The sequence below is a fragment of the Sorex araneus genome, chromosome X, assembly GCF_027595985.1.
Source record: "Sorex araneus isolate mSorAra2 chromosome X, mSorAra2.pri, whole genome shotgun sequence".
Lineage (NCBI taxonomy): Eukaryota > Metazoa > Chordata > Mammalia > Eulipotyphla > Soricidae > Sorex > Sorex araneus.
Window position 1 is genome coordinate 275,768,398 of NC_073313.1, and position 26,537 is coordinate 275,794,934.

The 26,537-nt window shown below is 37.2% G+C and overlaps 1 protein-coding gene across 24 annotated transcripts in view; it reads right to left on the minus strand.

The window, feature by feature from the left end:
* DLG2 (discs large MAGUK scaffold protein 2) overlaps positions 1-26,537 on the minus strand; it is a 1,649,366-nt gene that overhangs the window by 319,731 nt on the left and 1,303,098 nt on the right. For all 24 annotated transcript variants that reach the window (XM_055122503.1, XM_055122502.1, XM_055122499.1 and 21 more), the window contains one exon: positions 22,574-22,676. In XM_055122503.1, coding sequence (XP_054978478.1) covers positions 22,574-22,676 — 103 coding nt within the window. The remainder of the gene's footprint in view (positions 1-22,573; positions 22,677-26,537) is intronic.

The window sequence follows — 26,537 nt, forward strand, 5'->3', positions numbered from 1 at the left end:
GGCTTTCTGGTCCATATATCATTTGTTTTAGTAGTCACTGTCACTGTCATCCCATTGCTTATCGATTTGTTCGAGCGGGCACCAGTAACGTCTCTCATTGAGAGACTAATTGTTACTGTTTTTGGCATATCCGATACGCACGGGTAGCTTGCCAGCGTCTGCCGCGCGAGCGGGCTCGATACTCTCGGTAGCTTGCCTGGCTCTCCGAGAGGGGCGGAGGAATCAAACTCAGGTTGGCCGCGTGAAAGGCGAACGCCCAACCACTGTGCTATCGCTCCAGCCCCTTTTTTTTAGCAGTAACATTTACAAAATCCTTTCCATGACTCAAGGATTATGACTATTATATATATTGTAGTGTTGATTATGCATCAACATCAACTTATGAAAAAGTATTATTAACTCTTTTTCACAAATGAGAATTTTGAAGATCTGAGAAGCTAAAAACATTCAAAAGGTCGGGGATCTAGAGAGCAGCTGAGCACTGCTTCTGATTTTCACTGTGCCAAACAGTCCAAGATCTTTCTACCTCTCTTCACAGGGACCAAGTTTCGCTTTTTTCAAATATTAACTTTCCAGTGGCCAAGTGATTGACCCTAATGTCCACAATGTCACATTTGTGACTGCAAAGATAGTAGATATTTCTAACAATACAATTTACCCATCTCTATTTTTTTCTTTGATTCTGATCATTTTTCCCTTTTAGAAAAGTTTTTTGTTTTGCTGTACCCATTATGAGGTGCTATTTTATCTTAGCAACACAGTCTCTATATATTTGATATTATTTTAATCAAATACAGTTAATTAACAACTAAATGTGTCATCCCTACTAAGTTACATATAATTCCCTATGGAATTTATAGGCATTTCTATGTCATTTATGGCATTTTTATCCTTAGGGTAGATGCTTTGATACAAAGAGACTTACAAAGTATTTCCATTTGTCAAGTGCCAGATTTCATTTATTTAGTTGAAATCCAAAATTGCTACTATTTTTCTTTTCATGACCTTTTCAGATGTCTTTTTTCTCTTCCTAATCACAGTTCCATTTAAACTAAATGATGTGCAGAAATCCTCACTTCAGTAGTAATCTCCTTCCTTTTTATGTCCACTTTTTAACCAGAATCACTACTCTTTTCCTTCAATTGCTCAGAGAGTTGGTGTGCCTTTTATTAAGCTACATCTTGCCAGATTTAAGAAGTGGTAGTTTTTTTTTCCCCAAGCAAAGAAGAGGTTTAAAGTCCCAGGGTTTAGTAAACTCTGGATAACTTTTTGAAGAAAAAGTGCCATAAACTCTATGAACTTGGTCTATATCAACTGTGGTACCATAGACATATGGTATCTTGTGTACACAGACATCTCCTAAGGAAAGGGAAACATAATGATGGTTGAGATCTGGTTGCTTGTCCCTCCCATGGATGCATGATTACACATGATCACTCAGTCACAACATCACTGGTGCTACTTAATTGTATAAGTTGTTTGAGATTTTATTCTATATCTACATAAAATTGATAAAAATGTTCTAGAGTTCGTGAGAGCTAAATAGTATTTATATTTAGACATCACTGTATCACTGTATCTCTGCCATCCCCTTGCTCATCGATTTGCTCGAGCTGGCACCAGTAATGTCTCCATTGTGAGACTTGTTGTTACTGTTTTTGGCATATCAAATATGTCATGGGTAGCTTGCCAGGCTCTGTCGTTCGGGTGGTATACTCTTGGTAGCTTGATGGGCTCTCCGAGAGGGACAGAGGAATTGAAGCCTGGTCGGTCATGTGCAAGGCAAATGCCCTACCCGCTGTGCTATTGCTCCAGTCCATATTTAGACATATAAAATGCAATGATACAAATATTGTTTGTTGTTATCTACTTTCTTCATGAGCACTGTGATTTTTTTGAGGCTTTGACAATTTGTGGTGATACAAAGCAGGAGATTTCCTCTGCTCCATACAACAGTTTTTACCATTACTCTCTGTAATAAACATGATAAACCAGTATCAACCTCTCCACATGCTGCATCATTTTCAAGATGCTGAAGTTCTTTAGAAATGACCGTGTAGACATCAGAGAGCTAGCTCAGGAAGTAAGGTATTTTCTTTGTATTTGGCTAACCTGGGTTTGATAGCTGGAACCCCAGGAAGGATTCCTGAGCACAATGCAAGGAGTAATCCCCGAGAACAGCTGAGTATGTCCCCAAAACCAATAAAACCGTTCAAATTGGCATTGATAAATTGACTGATTGAGGTCATTCCGTATCCCCACAAAACTAAGTCTATAGGGTGACCAGACATTTATTTTTATGAGCTACAAGAAAAAAGAAGAAGGCGACAATAGAAAGTTCTAAGTGCACAGTGTTACTCTGATGGGGTGGACTGGTGCGGTTAGGGAAGACTTCCTAAGGAAGGAAATCTTATCAAGTCTACAAGGAAAGAGGGACATACTGGCAGATAGAAATGTTCATTCATGGGTAAAACATGAATGAGTCTTAGGCAAATAATAAGCAATTCAAGGTCATTAAAGAATAAAGTGAAATGAGAGATGTGGCGTATTCGATATGCCATAAACAGTAACAGTAACAATAAGTCTCACAATGGAGATGTTACTGGTGCCCGCTCAAGCAAATCGATGAACAACAGTGCTGAGACAGTGCTACGAGAGATGTAGCACTTGGTCTGTTCAGATATATGCATTTAGATGAAAGGTATTAAGAAAGAAGGGACTGTCATTTTAATTTTGTTTTAAAGTCCATTTTTAAAATGATAGAAAATTAAATAGATTATATATTGTATTCAGTTATAAGACAGTTTATTATATTGATTCAAGGTTTTTTGTTGTCTTTGTTTATAATTTGGAAAGACAAAGATGTAGAATTGCAATGAGGAAACAGTGTGAAAAAAATTTAACAGCTCAGAGTAAACTATAATGTATTATTAATTTTTTGTATAACAAATAACCACAAAATGATCAAGTAAGAGTTTAAGAAAATCTACTTTCATTGTTTCTATAAAGAAAAGTAAATAATAATTTGTCAATATCAATCCTAGGTGAACATATTTGACTTTTCACCAAAAGTTTTCTGTGCAATTTTTTTCTGTTCTCCCTGATTCCCCCCAAACTTCACAATTTAATTCTATTTTGGAGATTGTATAAACTGTGTTTCAATGGTATTTTCTGGGCACTCTATTTTCATTATTTTTTACTAATAGTTGTCTCAACAATATGCTTGAAGTTTTATAGGTAATTGCATTTCTTTTGAAATGCCCTTTGGGGTACTTCCAAGTCTTGTTTGTTTCAAATACCCTTTGTGTCTTTGCTGTTCAAAGCTGAGTCATAACTGAAAATATCTATTAAAACTTTCCTAATTTTGTGTACTAAAAAAATTTCCATAGTGAATAGCATCTATTCTTAAGAAATTCAAATTAGCTAAAAGAAAAATATTTTATTAAGTGAAGTGTGATAGCTTATAATACTAAGAAATCAATCATTTATAGAGTGTTTAAATGACCTTAAACAAAAAGTACTTTCTATATTCACTATTGCAAAACAAGATGACAAATTACCATAAGATGATGATTGTTGTGTGAAACAATGTAACTTTTGTACATATTTCCAAGGAAATGAGCTGGCTTTAAACTTGATTTCAGATTTATTTAGCTTCCAGTGACGTCTTTAAAGATATTAATTGTTCTATATTTTTATAGAAAAAAATTAATAAAGAACAATTACATGAAGACTTATTTTAGGACTGATGAACTTTTGGAAATTTATAGAGCACATTGGTAGGATGATAGTCACACTGAAAGAAATCTGATATTTATAAGTTACTTAAATTTTTGGAAGAGATCTTAAAGAATTAGAAGCTAGTGATGAATAAAATAACTATTCCTTAGTTCTGCAGGCTATTAAGCTTCTTCTTAATCAGCAGTTTTTCCTTGAAAATACTGCAAATATGATTTTGCAATGATCCTAGTTTCAGTTTTTACTTCACTTAAATTACAGTCATCAAATGAATGTTTTCTCTGACATGAAAATGGGTCGTTCAAGGTGATGGAGGCAGGCTGGGAGATAGGGAAGTTCTCCTCCCTCAAGGCAACAATGAATTTCCTGGCAAATAATAATATCAATAGCCCTGAAGCTGCAAAAAGATACCTTTGCAGAAAACAGTAACCAAGGGCCGCTAAGGATTTCACCTGGCTCCAGCAACAGACCCAAAGAAAGCTGGAACCCCTTCCCAGAGAAGTCCCAGCAGGAACACAAGGAGGAAAGGACTTTCAAAGAAGACCATCACCACTCCCAATCCTATTCCCCTTGGCAACCTACCTAGCAACTCACTTCTACCTAGGTAGAAACCCCACAGGGGGCAGGTTGGAAAAACTCTAGAAAAACCATCTTGAACAAAGAAAAGGTGTGCATAAGCTGATAGAGCCCATGTGCTGCTTGCACCTATGAGGCTAAGCACAGGCGATGCCTGAGCACATGTGTTGTCTGCCTTTCCCCTTTTGAGATGGGCACTTTCATGCTTTCATATCTAATATCCGGATGTGTGTAGGTGCTCTCTCTGCCCTTGGAGAAACCCACGTTCTCCCTTGAGCGTGTTATTCTCTCTCTCTCTCTCTCTCTCTCTCTCTCTCTCTCTCTCTCTCTCTCTCTCTCTCTCCTCCCCTTCAAAAAAACCTCCAAATAAAGTCTGCTTTACTTCACTACTTGTCTACTCCTGAAATTATTTTCTTCAAAGTTAGACAAGTACCTAGTAACCCTGGGTCCCAGGTGGCAGAGGACAGGGAGAAAGTGACCATCTTCTCCTCCTTGCCTCATGTAAGTCACCTGTGGAACCCACTGACATCAATATGACTCCCAATACACACTTTATGGAAATAAATAAATTTGATGTTTCACCTAGAGTTCTAGAGAAATTGCATAAAGAAAAATAGTAAGAAAATAACAAATGATCAAGGACAATAGAACCCAAGAATTTGTCTACAGAACTGAATTTACCATGATGGAGGACAGGCTAGGTGGAAAGGGAACACCCTTGTGAAGATTGTGGTATTGGTACATTGTATATATAAGATCTTGTAATTCACATGGTGCCTAAAGAAAGAGAAATTTCAAGCTGTCAATACTGATCAGTTCATCCAGTAATTAATTGAGCATCTACTGTGTGTTGGACACTGTACTAGGACACAGGAAATTGCAAAACAGAATACAAAACTTGGCACATTTGTGGAGTTTACAACCTCCTAGAACTTACAGAATTAAAATACACTTATCTGTTGAACACTCATGACATTGAATCTACAGGCATCTTCAATTTTTTAATGCCATTGGCTAAGCAAATAGAAGCAAAAATAAAAGAAATGGGATCCTATCAAGTTAAGGAGCTTTTATATATAGAAGAAATGATAGAATAAAAAGACACCCATGATTGGAAGAAAACATTTGCCCACCACTTATCTAACACAGGATTAATATCTATGTATAAAGCACTTGTGAAATTTAAAAAGAAAAAGAATCAAGCCCACGCTAAAATAAGAGAAGAGAGGTAGATAGGAATTCCCTCAAAAAAGACATGCTGGGGGCTGGAGCAATAGCACAGCGGGTAGGGCGTTTGCCTTGCATGCGGCCAACCCGGGGTCGATTCCTAGCATCCCATATGGTCCCCTGAGCACCGCCAGGGGTAATTCCTGAGTGCAGAGCCAGGAGTAACCCCTGAGCATAGCCCAGTGTGACCCAAAAAAAAGCAAAAAAAAAAAAGACATGCTGATGGCTTATAGATGGCTAATAACTCTTATCTACTGCTTGTGAATTAAGATCCTATTTTTTGGAAAATAATATGGCCATTTATAAAAAACTAAAAATGGGCTTGCATATGACCCAGCAACTGCACTTCTGAATATCTAACCGAAGGGTTCAAAAACTCTATTCATAAAAGATACTTGTGCTTCTGTGTTGGTTTCAGTGTGATTCACACTAGCCCAAATCTTGAAATAACCAAAGTGTTCAAGAACAGAGAACTGTATAAAGAAACCAATAGATATGTACAACGAAGCTCTACACAGCTACAAGAAATGCATGGATGGACTGGAGCGTATCAATTTGAGTGCAAGTGAGCTAGAAAGAGACAGATACAGAAGGATCTCTCTCATAACACTGTATCTCTCATATCACTGTCATCCCGTTGTTCATCAATTTGCTCAAGCGGGCGCCAGTAATGTCTCCATTCATCCTAGCCCTGAGATTTTAGCAGCCTCTCAAAAAAATCTCTCTCATATATGGGGTATAAAGAAACATCATGAGGAAGTAGTCAACAGCCAAACAACAGAAACTTGTTGATCCATAGAACTGTTGATCTATAACACTGGCCTATAGAACTGGGCTTATCAGGCCAGGGAAATCCAGAGGTGGGATGGGGGGGACGAGGGTTTTAGTGGGGTACTGTGAGACAGTGGTAAAAGCAGGCACTCTGGTGCAGGGTGTGGTGTTAGAGGAGTGCTGTATGCATGAAACCCTATCATTGACTGTAGAATAAAACATGATGACAAAAATAAACATATATATATATTTATATATATATCTGTTGAGGCAAAATTAGCCTACAGTAATGTAAGTATTTGTAAACTTTAGAGTACAGTGTAGCCACAGCACAGCTACTGCCCTTGTATCTATAACCAACCTCCTCGGTCCCCAAAACTGCCCTTCCATTCTCTCATTTCTGACCCCTCCCACCACTGGGTAACCTCAGTTCTGGAACTTCAAGTTTTTCAGCAGACATTGTCTATTTCCTTGATACTTTTCTTTATATCACAAAATCCCCGTTAATCATCGATTTCTCGAGCAGGCTCAGTACCCTCTCCATTCGTCCTTTCCCTGAGATCTTAGAAGTCTCTCTCAACTCGGCCCTCCCAACGATGTTGTACTAGAGGCTCTTTCAGGGTCAGGGGAATGAGATCCAGCTTGTTACTGGATTTAGCATATGAATACACCATGGGAAGCTTGCAAGGCTGTCCCATGTGGGCAGGAAACTCTCAGAAGCTTGCCAATTTCTCCCAGAGGGAGAAGTAAGCTACAAGATATCTCATGGCCACAAAGCGGCCGCAAGCTTCTGGGAGCTCGCTTTTAAGTCTCTGAATGTTGGCCATTGATGGAATTACACACACCTGGGTTCCTCTGCCAGTACCTTCATGCGTGAGGCCTGTCCGAATGTGTGAAGAGGGGCCTCCAGCACGGCTGTAGCTAGGCTCCGGTGGTCTTTGGTTGCCGGGAGCTCTGCTCGGGGTGGGGAGGGAAGTTGGAGCCCATCCCCTCTGAGGGGCCCCGGGGAAGACAGCCAGGCATGGGGGCAAGAGACTCTCTTGTTTCTTTATATACTACCTGTGAATGAAATCAGCTGGTGGGTATTGTCTCCTTCTGACTTCGTTTGATTTGAGACCCAACAATTCCACCCATATTATAACAAAAATTCAGATTTTATAATTTTTGTAGCTGTTACATTACATTGTATGTATAAAACACATTTCAAAATTTGTAGACTAGAGACTTAACACGATGGCCACTTAACACCCCTATTGCAAACCACAACACCCAGTTGGAGAGAGAGAACAAAAGGGAATACCCTGCCACAGAGGCAGGGTGGGGTGGGGAAAGATGGGATTGGGTGGTGGGAGGGATGCTGGGTTTATTGGTGGTGGAGAATGGGCACTGGTGAAGGGATGGGTTCTTGAACATTGTATGAGGGAAACATGAGCACGAAAATGTATAAATCTGTAACTGTACCCTCACAGTGATTCACTAATTAAAAAATAAATAAATTTTAAAAAATTGTAGATACTAACCATATATCTTATTTTAAATATTTTTATTTTAAACTAAATTTTTTTTTAAATTGTGTTGAAGCAATCCAATTTTACTCTTTGGTGGAAGAATATTGTTTCGCCTTCCCCCAAAATACATGAAAAACAATAATGTCTTCTCTGCCTGGCATATGGTTCAACTTCCACCTCATCCCCACAACCTTGTATCACTGTATCACTGTCATCCCATTGCTCATCGATTTGCTCGAGCAGGCTCCAGTAACGTCTCCATTCATCCCTGTCACGTTCAGGGTCAGGGGAATGATGCCCATTATTGTTACTGTTTGGGGCATATTGAATACGCCACACAGAGCAAGATTCTACATTGCTCTTTTCCAGGAGCTTTGTTTTATAGTCTCTGGATCTTGGCCATTGATGAGATTACATGGTGTCAGGGACAGTTTGTGAGTGTGACTGCCAAGCTACTGGAAAACAACCCTATACCCCACAACCCTATACCCCCTAAAATTCCTTCATGGACCCCAGGACTCTTCAGAGAGAAGTTTATTTGATACTCCCACATAAGTCGCTATTTTTCTATCAATGTTGTCACTCAAAGAAATTTTTCAAAAGCCTAATTCTGTTGTCTCCTTAGGGGATTCTTAAGTTCCTTATCCCCACGGGGTCTGCTTCTCACCACCTATAACCACATTAGAGATCTCAAAATTTTCTTATAAGATATGTGTGAATTCTCTATGCAGAGTTATGAGATGATATTCTGAGGTGAGATAATTTGTCCCAGGTTATACAGCTTTTAGTGACAGAACAGGTTACTGTAGAGCTCTACACATTATCTTCCTAATTTCACAGCAAGAATATTTTTTAAAATTAAAATGCAGTTTTATTTAGATAAAATGACAGAGAAATATGAGAGTCTCCTATTTCAGAGAGAGATGTGGGGAGAGGCAGAGGCAGAAAGAAGACACACATGCAAGTCAGAGCAATGTCTCCAGTTGGGAGAAAGCTGAGAATACCCTTCTCTGGTTGAGATGGGGCCAGTCTCCAGGGGGTAATTTGCCTCAGCAGGAACTCTTTACCCTCACTGCTTTGCAGACTCTCAGGAGTATCACTAAGACCTGGGTAAAGGTTTGCTGATGACAGAGGAGTGTACCGTATTTGTTTACACAAGCTGGCTATTAAGAACTGACCAGCTGTCAGTTGTGGGTGATCTGTTCTAGTCCAGATCTACGTACCCCATTCCCATTACACAGGAAAGGACGTCTGATCTACCTGTGTGAGAAGTCCACGCTCCTGGAGGCTGTTTCTCACTTAAGGCCTCACAGTAAAGTGCTGAGCTGTCAGTCTGCCTTTATGCCAGAACTGGGTGCCAGCCATCCACAGAACCAAAATGCAGGCCCAAGACTCCTACATCCTGATGTAAATAGCAATAGCAACAAGTCAGCAAAGAAGAGAATACAGCCTCTCGGCCTGATTTGTTCCCTGGGCCAAATTTGTCCCTGATTTGTTCCTATTCCACACCAATCCTGCCCATCTCTTCCAACCTGTCAAATGTTAACACCCTTGGTGACATCTGCCCTATGTAGCCTGAACTTTTTGATTTTTGCCCCATTTGGCTAATTTTTTGGTTCTCTCTTTACTCTTTCATCTCTGAGGATTTAACATTTCTTCTTTGGTGAGTTTTTCACATTAACTCCATCTCTTTTCTTTTCTCTTCTGTGACCTTTCTTTTTCAACTTACATCCATGTACTATTTTTTTTAGGTAACACTGAATTACAAGAGAGGAAAAATTTACATATCTTAGTAAACATTTATATAAACATTTGGACTGGAGCGATAGCACAGCGGGTAGGGCATTTGCCTTGCACGCGGCTGACCTGGGTTCGATTCCTCCATCTCTCTTGGAGAGCCTGGCAAGCTACCGAGGCTATCCCACCCGCACGGCAGAGCCTGGCAAGCTACCCATGGATATATTCAATATGCCAAAAACAGTAACAACAAGTTTCACAATGGACATGTTTGTTACTGGAGCCCATTAAAGCAAGTTGATGAACAATGGAACAACAGTGCTACAGTGCTATATAAACATTTATATATTTATATATTTATGGTATCATGCCAATCCTGCCACGAAAATTCCAATAACCTTCCTGACTATATGTAGAATTCTTCCCACCCTTTTATTTTTATTTATTTATTTATTTATTTATTTATTTATTTATTTATATATTTATTTATTTATTTATTTTCTTTTTTGGGGGGAGGGCTCACACCTGGCGATGCACAGGGGTCATTCCTGGCTTTGCACTCAGGAATCACTCCTGGCGGCACTCAGGGGATCATATAGGATGCTGGGAATCGAACCTGGGTCGGCCGTGCGCAAGGCAAACACCCTACCCGCTGTGCTATCACTTCAGCCCCTTATTTACTTATTTATTTTAAAAAGAATATTTTGCCTTAGGCACCATGATGTACAATTCTGATGATGGTAGTTTCATGCATAAAACATTCGAGCACTGTAGGATATCATTGGTTTGTCCTTTCTCCCTTGTCACAAAGAGTTTGGATTTACCTAGTAATAATCTCTAAACATTTAAGACAACATTGGTATGTCCTGTTCCCCTTGCCACAAGGAGCTTAGGTATATAGGGTTACACCCATCAAACTTCTCCCGAGTCACTCCCATTCCTTTGTCTATCTGTAACCACTTCTATTTATCTGTAACCACTTCTTTGTCTATCTGTAACCGCTCTCTTCCCCAACCAGTTGATCAGATTTCCCCCCAATCAGACTCTTAATTTGTAAGGTCAGACCTTTCTAGGACACTGAATTTGTATTGTAAGTTAATATTGCCTTTCTCCTCTCCTTGTGCTTTTGAATAGTTTACTTTAAAGCAATGTCCTTTTTGTATGGACAAAGAAAGACAGTTGTTAATATGCTTTTGTAACATGGGATTTAATTGGCTTCGAATATTATTCACTCCTGGGCATCTGCTTTCTCGACTTAAGCCTCTGTTGCCCTTAGTTCCTAGCACCCCAAAGGCAGGGTCCAGACGAGGGACGGGACGAACCCAGGGCAAGCGGTGAGTTATGTGCTACCCTGGCATCGAGATGGGCCTGGCCAAAATGCCTAATGCTTTACTATAAGTTAAGAGCTTGGTCATGGACAAAAGCTGTCATGATCCAGAAGCAACGACGAGACTAGGACCCTGCAAGGGCTAGGAAAGACTGATCTGGCCTGGGCACTGTAGTCTGAGATCAAGATGACCCCTGGAGAGCAATTCTAAAAGCTTAATGCATCTCTTGCTGTGTCCGTACAAAATGATTGATATTATGAATGCTTATATGTTAGTTGGACAAGGAGAGGAGACACACACCCATGGGACTCTGCTCTTGGGCGGGTGTCCTGCTGAAAGAGAATCTATCTTTCCCCTGAGGGAAAGAATTTTACCTCTATTGATTGCTGGAGACTACCTAACATGGGCAGCAGGAGAGATAGAGTGCTGCTGCCCTGTGCCCGGTGTGGTGCCCCCTTCCTTTTTTGTGTACACACAGCACCATACCCCCCACAAGACTATCCCCCTCTCTCTGATACTGTCCTAGCATTCCCCACTCTCCTCCCATTCCTCACTTTCCCCAGCTCCAGTCTTCCCTATCTCCCCGTGGAAAACTTCCTACTGAAACCAGTTATCAGTTTCTGTTGCCTTCGAACATTTATTTCCTTACTATTTTTCTTATGTGCTACATATGATAAATATTATGACATGTTCGTGCCTCTCCTTCTGCTGACTTCAAACAACATGGTACTCGCCAGATCTATCCATGTAGCAGCAAGTGACATATGATTTTTTTCTTATAGCTGAGTAGGATAGTATTTCATTGGTTAAAATTTAAATTTTATGTGAAAATAGAAGCATGTATTATATTTACTTACATATTTTTTGTTTGTATGCATTAAATACTTACTAAGGACTGGACAATGAGGTAGAGATGAGGACTGTACAATAAAACATGCTTTGCGCTGAAGGATTCTTTTATCTTGGAGCTAGTTGATAGTGCTTTGCCCTATTTAATAACAATGATGGATTTTTGTACTTTAATAAGCCACTTTGTATGCCTATTGGTTTTATCATCTAATTTTCCTTCAGTCTGTCTACTCTACACCCATTTGGACACCACTCAGATTCAATCATTATCATCTTTCAAGAGATTAGTGACTTCCTTTTTATTCATAGTCATTGCTTTGAATTAATTTTTTGAAGTATAATAGGTTTTATTTGATTTTATGCTTTTCATTTATTTTTAAACTTGTTTTTTATTTTAAAATAATATTATTAAAGCACCATGAATCACAAAATGATTCATAGTTGAGCTTTGGACATGCAGTGTTCAATCGCTGATCCCACGGTCAGTGTAGCTTCCCTTCTCCATCATATAAAACTCCATAATCAAGTGTGACTTCTGGCACAAGACTCGGTAATGATTACTGCTTCATGGCAGGCTGCACAGGGTTTTAAAAGCTCATGTATCATTTGCCTCTTCTGGCCTATCAATACTCTAGGTAATAGACTATCAAACAAATTCACAAGTCTTGCTCAAATTCCTGTTAGTGAGACAAAAAACCTATTTAGCATGCATTTATTTTCATTTGGATGGGCTCTCATGTTATGTCTGAAGAAGCAATGAGTTGAGATAATGTAAGGCTGATTCCCTATCCTGAGCTAAAGTTCTAATAAAAAAATAAGTCATTAATGGATAACTATGAGATTTAAATCAAATGTTCATTTAAACAACCTCTAATTTACCCCTTTTAAATTGGGAAGCTAATTCAGAAAGAAAAGTGTATATGTGTGTGTGTGTGTGTGTGTGTGTGTGTATTTAGCATGAAGGAAAACTAATCTTTTGCAGAATAACTACACTGATTGAAGTTACTAAGTTTAAACCGAAGTTTAATCCTCTGGTTCATTTTACCAGAGCATTCAAGGTATGACAAAAGATAGACTAGGATAAATGATTTACCCTCTGAAATATGGATGTCTTCTCTATATGAAAGTCCTCGGAAATAAGATTATGACATTAAATAAAAGTATTTACAAAGCTCTATTTATTTCTTTAAATCATGTCTACATAAGTTAATGTATATGAATGAGCAGCTGTAAAACATGAAAATATTTTCTCAATTCAGATAATTTGCATCTGAAATTCTAGGTGAGATTCATAATATCCAGCTATTGGTTTTGGTCATAAATGACAAGGTTTAGAATGTGAAGTACTGCTCAGGAATCTGGACTGAGAAAATAATACCAGTATCTTGGTACCAGCTCTAATTCTAGTTCTTGACTTTATGCTAGTTATTCATTTTTGTGGGTCTTGGTTCTCTCACCTATAAAAAAGTTTAAGATGTAGTTAAGCACACCTGCATAATGTAATTTTACATACGTAAATATTTAAAGATAATATGAATTAATAAGAACATGTTTTTAAAAGATTAGGATGGCTAAAATATTTTCAGAAAAACTAGTTTTTAAATTATAGACGACAAATTCCAGACTACAGTTTGGATCTAGAGAAATGTGATGAGGACAAAAGGTAGTGTACCTTCCTCACTTCTAGAAAATTTACTTAACCTCAATACTGAGTACATAACATCTCAAACTCATATTGAAAGGGTTATAAGTGTTTGCAAAGTTCTAAATTTTGCTTCCTCCCAGTGTTACATGCTTTTTCTGTCCCCCTTATAGCTCAAATTCTATAATTAAAGATTTATCTTTGGATTTCTCATTTTATATCATTTGGAGATTTTTGGCATCTAGTGACATATAGCACTCACTCATTAGTACTGAAATTAGCTAGGACCAAAGAGATAGTAAGGTAGTACCTTGCATGAATCTGACACTGGATTGATCTGGACACCACATACTATCCTCCCCCCCTCCGCCCCCCAGCACCATGGACTGATCCTTGAGGCTTGAGCATCACCTGGTGTGGCCCCCAAATGAAAACAACAAAAGTACTGGCAGTAGCTAAATAAGTCCTTGTGCTAGAGATATTTTAGCAACCAAGAAAATATCTTTGTCTGTACTTGTCATTAGCAACATCCCTATCAAATACATGGTAACAAGGGGTCCTAATTCTACTCTTTACTATCATATTTTAATGAACTATAAAAGGACATTGAGGCCAACAGAAGAGAAATATAGACCAAGACAGACTTGAAATAACTTCTATCTCAGCTCCATATTTTAGATGCCCAGTTTAGTTTATCCACGCATTTGAATAACACCCACTTAAATCAGTCTTCATTTGAAAACAAGAGGCATCTTTCTTCTTTTCCTGAATATAAACCTGATGCTTTATTGATAAATCCCAAACTACACTTTTCTAAATTTTTGTTTCCTTAGTTTTTAATTAATATGGTTAAAGAACTTAGTTTTAAGACTTTTTTCAGCTTTCATTCTGTGAAATTTAATTTACTGTGACTGCTAATTAAAACTGTCATCAAAGTTGCAATTGCAAGCTATGTTGAAATGTCCTTTTCTTTCACATAGTTTAAGCACACAAAAATCCTGCTTCCATTTACTTATCAGGAGAAAAGATCTGTATCTGTGGAAACTGTTCTCTCTGAATCTAATAGGATTTGACTCCTCCAGTAATAATTTAACTTCACTTTCAGTAGAAGTAGTTATTGTTTTGTAGGGCTTTTAAGATTAATAACTTACAATATACAGGTCTTTGTTTATAGATCTGTTATGGTCTAAATCTTACCAGTTTAATAAATTAACTTGTAATGGAAAAATTTGAAAATAGATTTATTTGGACTGAAAATAATATAAAATAAAATAACTGCAAGGAAATGAAAGATGCAAGCAGCCAAAATAGTCATAATGTCTTGAATTCTCAGACTGAAAAGAAATAGCCCACTTAGAAAGGAAAATTCACATCTAGGAAATATAAAGCATTCATGCTTAATACTTTTGTAATTCAAATAAAATTTCTGGTAGACTAGAACTTAGATTCCTGTTGACTACACCTATTAAAAGGAAAATGTATGAAATCATACTTTGGTTCAAGATAATTTTCCTTTATTCCCCTGACCTTTATCTTGGTTTCTCCAAATTCATGTTCCTTTTTCTAAACTTAATTGACTTTCTTAATGAAAGGTTGCTGACATATTTCAAAAATTAAGTAATAAAAGAGAGATAATTACCTCTTCTATCTTCATTCAGCTAATGTTTTTAAATGCTTCTGATAATTGACATATTATGTGGACATTGAAGAAAAAATAGTATGCAAAATGGACATGGCCTTTCCCTTAATGTACTTAAATTAATCAAATTAGATTACATTCATGAATTATGCAAGCTAAGATTAGTAGTCTATAAAGAAAAGAACTTGTACTTAGACTCTTAGGGTGGAGTTACTAAAGTTTACCCTTAGAGTATGCTAAGCCAGACCAAAAGAAACAAAATGGTCTAGTTAGAGGGTTAAGAAACTCTTGCAAGTGAACAGCTCCTTAAACTTATGGGTGAGTTTGTACTGATTTATTAAGGCAGAATGGAGAAAATAGTCATAAAGAAGAAAAGGAAAAGGTAGTTGAAGTTGTCTATTATGGGTAAAGGATGGTCTCTAAGATGCTAAATGCAAACAGGAGGAAAGGGAACATGTGCATGAGGAGGGGAAGGGGAGACAGAGGCAGATCATGAGGGATGTGATAGTATTTGGTTCAGTCTACTGAAAGCTACCGTGTGGGAAGGCTGACACATCTAGATTGTCTCTTCAGAATATGACTTTGGCTGTAAATAAAGTCTAGGCCAGAAAACTCTGAAGTAGCAGCAAAACTAGCAGTTCAAAGTCTCAGATTGTAGGGAGGAGAAAGAATTGTGGGGTGAGGGTAGGGATGAGAGAGGCAGCAATGGGGGAAGGAGACTCAGGTAGTCAATGCTATAGGTGAGTGGTATGGGCAAATATTCAAACTACAGTGTGAACAACACTGAAATCATGAGACCTGAATTTTAACAACCAAACTCAGAATGGTAACTGTCAAGAAGCATTCTGGGAGTTAAGAAGGTACTCAGAGTGATAGTGCAGTGGGTAGGGCTGTTGCCCTGCATGTGGCATACCCAGTTAGACCCCTGGTATCCTGTATGGTCCCCCGAGCACTGCCATGAGAAATTTCTGAGTGCAGAGCCAGGAGTGAGCCCTAAGCATCACCACGTGTCCCCCCCACCCCCGAACAAACAAAAAATGCATATTTTCACAATATTTCTGGCAGAGAGAGTTTAACTCTCAGTAGAAATAGCCACAAATGACAAGTTCTTCGAGGTCTAAAATACCAAGGTATTTTAGAATAATATTTCCCAAATTTCAATGCACATCAAAGTTATATAATTGTGAATCTTAATAAAATGAAGATGCTGACTTAACCTACCTAGATTGGTGCTGATTACTATACATTTTAAACAAAACTCATTTATATCTATATATCTATACTGCTGGTTCATAGACAACAGTCTAGAACCTGGTACAACAGTACTTTAGAACAACTTTTTTACTTATGTATTAAATTTTGTTTTTGGCACCATGCTTTAAAAACTGTTTAGTAGGGTTTCATACATGAACTTTCCAGTAAAATATCATTTTATATATATACCACAGTTTCTTTATTCAGTAATCTTTTCTTGGACAGATTTTTATTTCTCAATTTTGGTTATTGTGAATAGTGCTGCAATATACATATGGGTGCAGATTTCATTTCAGAATAGAGTTTTTGAAACCATGGGGTAAATGCCCAGAAGCAGAATTGCTGTGTCAGATGGAAGCTTAATTTGTAACCATCTGACAAATGCCATTTTTTGGGAAGTATAGAACAACTTACTTTTCATACAACTTTCCTGCCTAACTTCTTTTAGGTCAGTCTTGTTAAAATATTACTTTACAACCAGGGCTTTCTCTACCCACTTAAAAGTGTTACCCTTATTTATATTTATTTATATGCTTGTAACCATTTGACAAATGCTATTTATTTGACAGGGATGTTTGATTCAATGCTTCATCATTTCCTGAGAACAATGAAACTGAGAAAAGCATCAAAATGATTTATTAATTGACTAAATGTATAAATAAAGTGCATGACCTCTTCTGTCATGTTTCCACAAACCAGACCACACCTAAGACTCTTCTAGAAGCACTCAACTTTATCCTTTGAACTTTCCTCTCAGGACCTCAATAATTTTGTTAAATAGCAAAAGGAAAAAGAAATTAGGTCCCTGTAGTCTCTACTCAGGTTCCTGTTTGCAGTTTCAAATCACCAGACATTTCCTTTTTCCTACTTGCAGAATCTTCTGGATCTCTTGCACTGTCCCCATCAGTGTCCTGAGTAGTTGTGTTAAGATAACAGTGGTTTTCATAGTTTAACAATTGTCTCCACGTTTTCTCCCCAACAATTTATATAATCCCATTGTTTTTCTTAGTGAATGACTAGGTTTTTCTTCTTTTGTTTCCATTTCAATCCCATTCAGTAATTTTGCTCCTAGCATATCCTGGTAAATGCATTTAGACCTTTTTTGGCATATATGTGTCAAAAAGATCTAATAAAAGAGGTCCAGTAAAAGAGAACTAAGTTTTAACCTGTGCTTGTTATTCATCAACCATGTCAAAGTTTAGTTCTAGAATTTTAAAGAAATGTTAGGGCTTAAATCATGTTTTTAGTGATACATTACAAAAAAAAAGCTATAAATTTTTTACATTGTGTGGAAAATAATTTATCCACTAAGTTCACCAAAGGCTTTGCTAGCAGAAACCAAAGAGTTGCCATAAAAATGCTGTATAATGGACTGGACTGGCGAGAGGGTGCATGGGGTAAGGTGCTTGCCTGGCATGCCACTTACCCCAATTCTTTCCCTTGAACCACACATGGTTCTCTCAGGTATTGCAAGGAGTGGTCTCTGAGCACAGAACCAGGAGTTAGCCCTGAGCATGGCTGAGAATGGTTCAGAAATGGTGCTCTTCCCACAAAAGAGATGTATGATGCTACATCACCAAATGTTGATTTATTTGCCCAACAGCAGTCAAGGAATTCATTTACCTTTTTCGCATCAAAAGCTGAAACTACAAGACATTTATGAAATAGTCATTCACTAAATACATATAAAGTACCTATTAATAGTTTTTAACATACTGAAGACAGTGTGTTTTATACTTAGTTATACTTATAAAACAAGTGGAGACTCACCCACTTACTGTGCTTTTAAATAAAGCACAATCAAATTCATATTGAAAGAAGTAAAAAAGCAAAACAAATAATAGAAAGATCCTTGCTCTCTAGATGCTCTCCTGAGTAGAGAAATGTGCAAACTTTTTAAAGAGGCACAACAGGTATCTGAATATATGTCTGGGGATTCAGAGGAACATCTACTTTGGGTCAGCAGGCTAAATATGATTGAATAGTGGAGTTGACATGTGAGCCTGGAAAACAAACATAATTTACTGTTTGAAAGACAGAATGGGGTATTCCAGGTAGAAGAGACCACATGAGGAAATGCCCAGAGTCAGAGAGTTCCAGATCAAGAATAGGGCAGGGAGCACTGTGTAGCAGTGGGAGAATGAAAAATTGATGCTAGAGGGAGGGAAGTGGTGGGGTGAGTGAGGGAAGGGCATGCAGGCAGATTGGAAACATATTGTAAATACAAATGGTGCTGTGGTATCTTGGGGCAGCTGTGCTCTTTATAAATACAGTCTGAAAACAATGGCGAAGAGAATTGGGATGATTAGGACGAAGGTCTGTGGGCATATTATGTGCTTATGTATGTGCCTGTGTATGCATGTGCATAGGCATATGTGTAGTTCTATGTGTTTGTGTGGGGCTAGGGTACTATATTTTATTTTTGTGAGATTTTGGAATAACTATTAAATGATAGAGGTAATTTTTTACATGAATTAATTTCCTATTTTGCTTAGGTAGAATTACTTCTGAAGTATTAGACCTTTAAAAATAAGAGGAAATAATTGCATTATTTACTATTGTAATATATGCGATTTACTATTATTACTAGAACACATTTTGCAATTTAATTGAAAAGTAAGTATGAAACAAATTGGATAAAAATTATGGAAAAAATGAAACACAATCACAATGACAGAAAGAGACATTTAATGGGAATGTTCTTTCAAATCTGACTTTAATTCTACTAGTTAGAGTGAGACCTTGAATAAGATTGATAATGGATAATGACAACTGGGAATAAGCAGATTTTAAGTCTAAGTGTATAAGACAAATGTAGCCTTACTTTGCACTGTGAAACTTGCCAAGGAAGACATGTATTGTTATATTTCTGATGAAAATATTTAAATGCAAATAATTCATAATTATCAAAATAAAAAATTAATCCCATGTTATTTTCAAGTAGAAATTCAAAAACTGAAGAATGGTAAACTCTTTAATCATTAGTTCAGCAACTTTTAAAGGAATACTTATGATAACTATAATACTGGAGAGAGATTAATCAGTGAATAAAATACAGATTTTGTATCTGCATAATAGAGCTACAACTGTAAGTAGTTTAGCAAGATATTCTTTCTCCTTCTTTCCCAGAAAAGAAATTCCACCCATTTTTCAAAGTTTGACTTAATCTTAAGACTCCCATAAAAGCACTCACACTTTCCTTGTTCCTGCAGTTTTATGTCTTTTCTGAAATTTCATAAATTTTTTATTTTGGGACCACGCCCAGTTGTGCTTAGGGCTCACTGCTGTCTCTGCACCAAGGAGTGCTCCTGGTGGACTTGGAAGAATCATATGAAGTGCAGAAGATTGAAAGTGGGTCAGCAGCATGCAAGGCAAGTGTCGTACCTGCTGTAATATCTCTCTGACCCCTGAAATTCCATCAATTCTTAGAGATAGTGATGTTATCATAAGTCTAGGTTATATGTACCAGAAATTAATCTCTGTTAAATGTATCTAACACCTTTTCCTCAGTAAAATGGAAAAAAAATCCCCTTTAAAGACAAAGACTTAGGATGGGATTAAGGAATAAATTTTATAGAGCAAAGAAATATCTAAAAATTGGTGATGAAAACTTGAAAGTAACTGTAAAAGCTTATTTTCTGGATGCCTGGATCTTGACAATATCGAAGAAGTCACTGCAATTTATCTTGGTATGGACATGTCACAACACTGGTGCAAGAGGAAAGACATGAGTGAGAATTTCTTAGCGGTATCTCATGATATACTGTAGGTTTTTCCAGTTGGCATTTTAATGATGAATTATTCATTATTTCCTAAAGATATAGAAGAATTTAAATAGCCCTGATTGATCTAAACACTGATCTTTTTTTTTTATTTTAAGCAATAGTTAAACTAAGACTCCATTATATGTTACATTTTCAAGGGGGAAAATGGAGGCAAATGATATATCACCACATCCCAACTTATTTAAAGCTGTGACAAATTAAAATAAAACTAGACTATTAAATCAGTGAAGACACTGTGAATTCTTTAGTGCTTTAGCATTTTAAAATAAGCTTGCTGTTTTTATGAGCAAGTTTCTTTAGAAACACTTTAAAATTGGTAAGGCAGGCTTTCAATAAGCATCTTGGTACACTGCAGTTTAGCATTCAAGGTACATTTACTACTTGAAGAAAATAAAGTTGTAAGAAAGTTGATAAAGCTGGGGCATTTTCGTCATTTACTGTAACCTTTAAAACTTTAAACTTTTAAACTTTAAACTTTAAAACTTTAAAACTAAAGTTTTAACCTTTAAAACTCATAATTATTCTATTCAAGGTTACATGGATGGTAATCTTTACAATCAAGAGCTTCTAATTTGTATAAGTATATATTGACCATATCATCAGTTTACAGATTTGTTTGCAATGAAATATTTTAGAAATGGAAAGATCATCATATATATGCTAGGTTAGAATGGTATAGTGCTTGAGAAAAAAATCCAATAGCTATCAATTAAATTGAAGCAATTAATGAAAAAATTCTTACTCTATATGTGTTTCCAAAGTAGATAATGCCCACGATGGGGTCTTGAAACTATCCAGGAGAGAAATGTGCAGCTTGCACATCTTGTGTGCAATTGGAGAGTACTTCCTGTTTGTTCACTTAAAGAAGCAGATTTCCAGAAGAGGTGCTAAGTAACTTTTATTCTGAAAAGGGATAGTAGTTCCAAAATAAGTTTTGGAACTTATTCATATGAAATACAATTTTTAGCCAACTTTGGTAAACACTTGATGTTTTATCATAGGTACTTTTAAAACTATTTATTTCAATATGTTGTATGTCTACTTATTTTAAGAAGTTGAAGTACTTTTAAAAATTCAAAGGAAAATATTCTTTTGGTTGTCATTTTTCATTTTTAATAGTCACATTCCTGCTTCACAAGCTTTTAGACCATATCTGTGCAATACCAGATACTAAATACAAAAACCAAGTATTTAGTACTTTTGGGAGGGTAATATTAAGTTATAAATTTTAAATCTAAAGTCAGATAAAATTAAGAGAATATCAAACACACAAGGCAAAAAAGGCCACTGACTTCAAGAAAGAGTCATTTGAAATAAAAACTAAAGCGAGTGCTTTATACCTCACACAGGACATTCATGCCTTACAGTATCTTGTGCTTTTTGGTCCAGCTATTTACTATTCTCTGCTAGCATAAAGACCAAAAATAATTAAGTGTACATTTCTTGAAAACCATATTTCTGTGTTTTTTCTTTCAGAAACCATACTCCTTTTCTAAAACACCTAGCTACAGTGGTGGCACTTGTATGTTTCATTAACAAAGAAGAAATCCCTATATGATTTTCTAAGAAATAAACCACTCAACAGGTAATCCCAACCATCTCATTCAATATCATTCCCATCACAGAAAGATGTTGAAACAAACAAAAAAGGCATGGTTAACCCAATTTAGAATAATTCATAGTGTCTCAGCTGGGCAATTCAATTTATGACAACTCTTGGGGTTTACAGTGATGTAGCAGAAGGTGAAAAAACATAAAAGATATAAAAAATCTGTGTAAACAAGGATAATGCTAAGGGGAAGAACACACTAATTATGGTTTATATATATATAGAAATCTCTCCCTCTTGATTCTAAAGTCTCCTCCTTCTCTTCCTCCTCCTCCTCCTCCTCCTCCTCCTCCTCCTCCTCGTCCTCCTCCTGTTCCTCTTCCTCCTCCTTCCTTGAGTTTGGGGCCACACTCAAGCTGTACTCTTGAGTTACTCCTGGCTCTGTGCTCAAAGATCATCCATGTTGGTACTTGGAGACCACATATATGATGCCAGGAATGAAATCAAGGTCAGCCACATGCAATGCAAGACCTGAACCTCTGTACTTTCTCTCCAGTCCCAATCCTAACTGTTTTTATAGTGTTCATGGCAGACTTTAAGTGTATACTAGAGAGAAATACAGTTAATCAGACTGACATTAATTGTTAGTTATTTAACTTTGTGGCATATTTTATATGCCAAAAACAGTTACAACAAGTCTTACAGTGGAGACATTACTGGTGCCTACTCAAGCAAATCAATGAGCAATGGGATAATAGTGAAAGTGACAATGACAATGACAGTATTTGACTTCATCTTTCAAACAGAAGTTTGTAATTGGTGTTTTTCTGGAAGAGCACAAACATGTTTTTCACTACAATTCTTAAAAATATGGTTGGTGGTGACTCTGGTTATGACTGGTGATGAGAAATGTAGGTGCATATAAGTGCAGAAATGTATCAGAACACTGTAAGTTTGCTTTCTCACTGACCTTCGGGTTGATATTGTGCTATAATCGTCACCGTGTGTCCAGCTCCCTTTAGCGCGGCAGCAGCTTGCTCATGTGATGCTCCACGAAGATCAATACCGTTCACCTGAGGGAAAAGCAACAATGTTGTTATTTCATAGGGTATACAATTCTGAGAGAAGAAAAAAGATTCTCAACACTGCAAGTTTTAAACTTTGTCCCAGGGCTGGATAGATAGCACAGCAGGTAGGGTGTTTGCCTTGCACTCAGCTGACCCAGGTTCAATTCCCAGCATCCCATATGGTCCGCTGAGCATGGCCAGGAGTAATTCCTGAGTGCAGAGCCAGGAGTAACCCCTGTGCATCACCAGGGGTGACCCAAAAAAACAAAATAAATAAATAAATAAAATAAAATAAAGCTATGTCCCATGCCTCAAAAGCCTCAAAAATGCTTCCAAGTATTCAAGTATAAATAAAATAAGGTTCATGGCTTTGGGTAACTTTTAGCCATGGTCTGAATGGGTTAAAACTTTGTATTCTAGGATTTCAATACGTGCATTTAATATGCCTCTGTGAGTTTCCTAAATTTCTGGGCTACAGAAAGAGTCTTCAAAATTAGAAGAAAAATAGGGTAATAAAGAGAAACACAAGTATTATGCACAGAAAAGTATGTGGTGACAGATTAATATAAGAGGGGACTGTATGGAATGGGATTGGCTGCCTGCCAAATCTCTCTCTTTGGTCCTATGCCTGGTTCTGTCATCCTGAATTTGGTGAGCGAGCACTGAATTTTGTTCCAAAATAAACCTAATTGCCCTATTTATCTAGCAGAATTCCAGAATGAATTCTGACAAAATAAAATAAAGTATGTCTGGAGTTGGTGTTACTCTTGCTAACTCCCATTTGGGGGCTCGTGCCATGAGAGTGAGAGCATCTGAAAAACAGGCAAGAATTCTGCCAAAAGGGAAAAATCATCCTGCAGTCAAATTAATGAGAAGCAAAAGTAAAAATCGTTCTTAAATCAATTCAGTCTAAGTAAACACTGTAGTTGCTGAGTGCTTTCTAATGACAGGGCCCTGGCTCTGCCTCAAAAGAGGTACTGGGGGTGGGGTACAAAGATGAATCAGACAAGTATTTTGAAAACGTTTCTCCTTCAATTAAACACACAGTAAATTCAATTTCTAAGCTATACGGTTAGATTTTATGTAACTGATATAAAATCCCACTTCCTTTTATTTTCAGAGAAGAATATGAATATTGAATATGCCACGGGTAGCTTGCCAGGCTCTGCCGTGCCGGCGAGATACTCTCGGTAGCTTGTGGGGCTCTCTGAGAGGGGTAGAAGAATTGAACCCAGGTCGGCCGCGTGCAAGGCAAACACCCTACCGCTGTGCTATCGCTCCAACCCAAAACAGTAACAGGGAGTTTCATAATATATATATATATATATATATATATATGGAGATTTTACTAGTGCCCTCTTGAGCAAATCGATGAGCAATGGGATGACAGTGACAGTGAATGATTACAGCCATAATGTAGAATAAGAGAAAAGTTTAATAAGAGAATAAGTTTCTCTACATATAAATACAGAATCTTATTTTTTCTCTAATTAATATGCTTTAAAACGGTATTGCACAGTGGAGGTAGTTACAATTATGTTCCTTATCAGGCCTGGAAATTTGTAATATCCAATACCGTAACTTGGGCATCATAAATTTGTTAAAATTCTTATTGAGGAAACTTAAGTGCAGTGCAGTACTTGTATTGGGTGTCAGCTTGTTATTCAGGATGACTCCTGCCTACTAAGCAGGAAAGGAAGAGGTAGGCTGTTAGCCATCCAGGCTTGGCTTGGCTCAGCCCAGATCTCAGGAAACTGAAGGCAGAATTATTGGGAATGACTTTTACTGAGGATCCCCATTCACTTCCTAGGTAAACATTCTCCCTGCCCACGAAGCACATGGCTGCTAAGCAGCTGCATGTTTCTGTTCCTTTCCATAACTCACTATGAACATACAAAGACATCCTAAATGTGACACCTAGTCACACAAAACACAAGAAGCAACTTCAGATTAAAGAAATCACAATGAGAAAACAGTGCAGAAGCCCACTTGGTTTAGTGAATGAAGACGGTAGCTCAAAAAACTCAACCAGTAACAACGGATTATAAAACCTCTGATAAGGTGTTTAGAAAGAAATTGTTGAAGATGGCAGGGCAGGAGCTATAGCACAACAGGTAAAGCATTTGCCTTACACGCGGCAGACCTGAGTTCGATTCCTCCATCCCTCTCGGAGAGCCCACAAGCTACCAAAAGTATCCTGCCAGCATGTCAGAGCCTGGCAAGCTACCCATGGCGTATTCAATATGCCAAAACCAGTAACAACAAGTCTTACAATGGAGACATTACTGGTGTTGACTTGAGCAAATCAATGAACAACGGGACAACAGTGCTATGACAGTGCTACAGATGCTTGAATGGACCACCAATAAAACAAGAGAATATGACAGCACCAATGAGGAATCTACACACAGATATGACAAAAGGAAAAACGTGGTAGGCAAAATAAAAAAAAAACCTCACTGGAAAGCCCCAGCAGGAAGATGAAGAAGCAAAGATCCCATTGCTGAGATGTTCCCAGAGCTGGAGAATGTATACATCCAGATCCAGGAGGCTTAAAGAGTACCAGTTAAAAGAAATCCAAATAAATATACTTGAAGACACCGCCTAATCAGAATAATGAAAACCAAAGATGGAGATAGAATACTGAAAGCAGCAAGATCAAGAAAGGAAATTATACACGAAGAAGCATCCTTAAGATTTATAGAAAATTTATCAAATGGAACCTTCAGGGTCTGAATGCAGTGGTGGGATATACTGAATAATTTCAGTGAAAGAGAAGCCTCACTGGAATATTTTATCCAACCAGACTCTCATTCAGATTTGAAGGAATTATATACAACTTCACAGATAAACAAGAACTCAAGAACTTCTTGGACTCAAAATTATCTTTACAAGAAGAGCTAAAGAAGCTACTTTAAGACAAGTCCCACAATGCCAAACTCCTGAAAAAAGATGGCAAAAATCTCCATGACAATAATTTCTCTCAATGTCAATGGGATAAATGCATCAATTAAGAGATACAGAGTGGCAAGAAGATTTTTAAAAATGAGCACAATAATCCTCTGCCTGCAAGAAATGCATTTGAAAAGTCAGAGCAAGCACAGACTCAAAGTCAAAAGTTGGAAGATAATTCTTCAAGCAAATACCATCCCCTACCCCCTCAATAAAAGGGCTGGGGTGGCCACACTAGTAACAGATGACATAAACTTCAGGCTAAAAAGATGAGAAGAGACAAAAAGTTCATTTTAAATAATTTCTTGAAATTTAAAGAACTATGGTTTACAAAGTTATGATAGTTGAGTGTTAGACATATAATATTTCAGCACCAATCCCACCATTAGTGCCAAATTTTTTCCACCATTGTTACCTTGTTCCCTTCTTCAACCCCTACCCCATGCCTCCACTGTCAACTAAACAGGCACATTAAAAAATTTCAGTGGTTGCAGTTTATATTTCATGTTTTAAGTTTTGTTGAGTATACCAACTCTGGGTATACCTCTCTTTTATTAATGATCAAGGGATTTGTACTTCAGGAAGAACTCAGACACTTAATCACACATGCACCTAATGAGGGACTACAAAAATGCTGAAAACAACTGGTAATATATTTGAATAAAGACATTGATAACAAAAAATATTTTTTTGGCTCTTAAAATGACTACTTTTATTATATAAGTACAAGTTAAACTGAAAAATATAAGAGTTAAAAGAACAGAAGTGTTTGCTATAGTTGAATTTTACTCTCCTTTCAATATTTTCTTTTTTTTAAAATTCTTTTATTGAATCACCATGTGGAAAGTTACAAAGCTTTCAGGTTTAAGTCTCAGTTATACAATGCTCAAACACCCATCCCTTCACCAGCACACA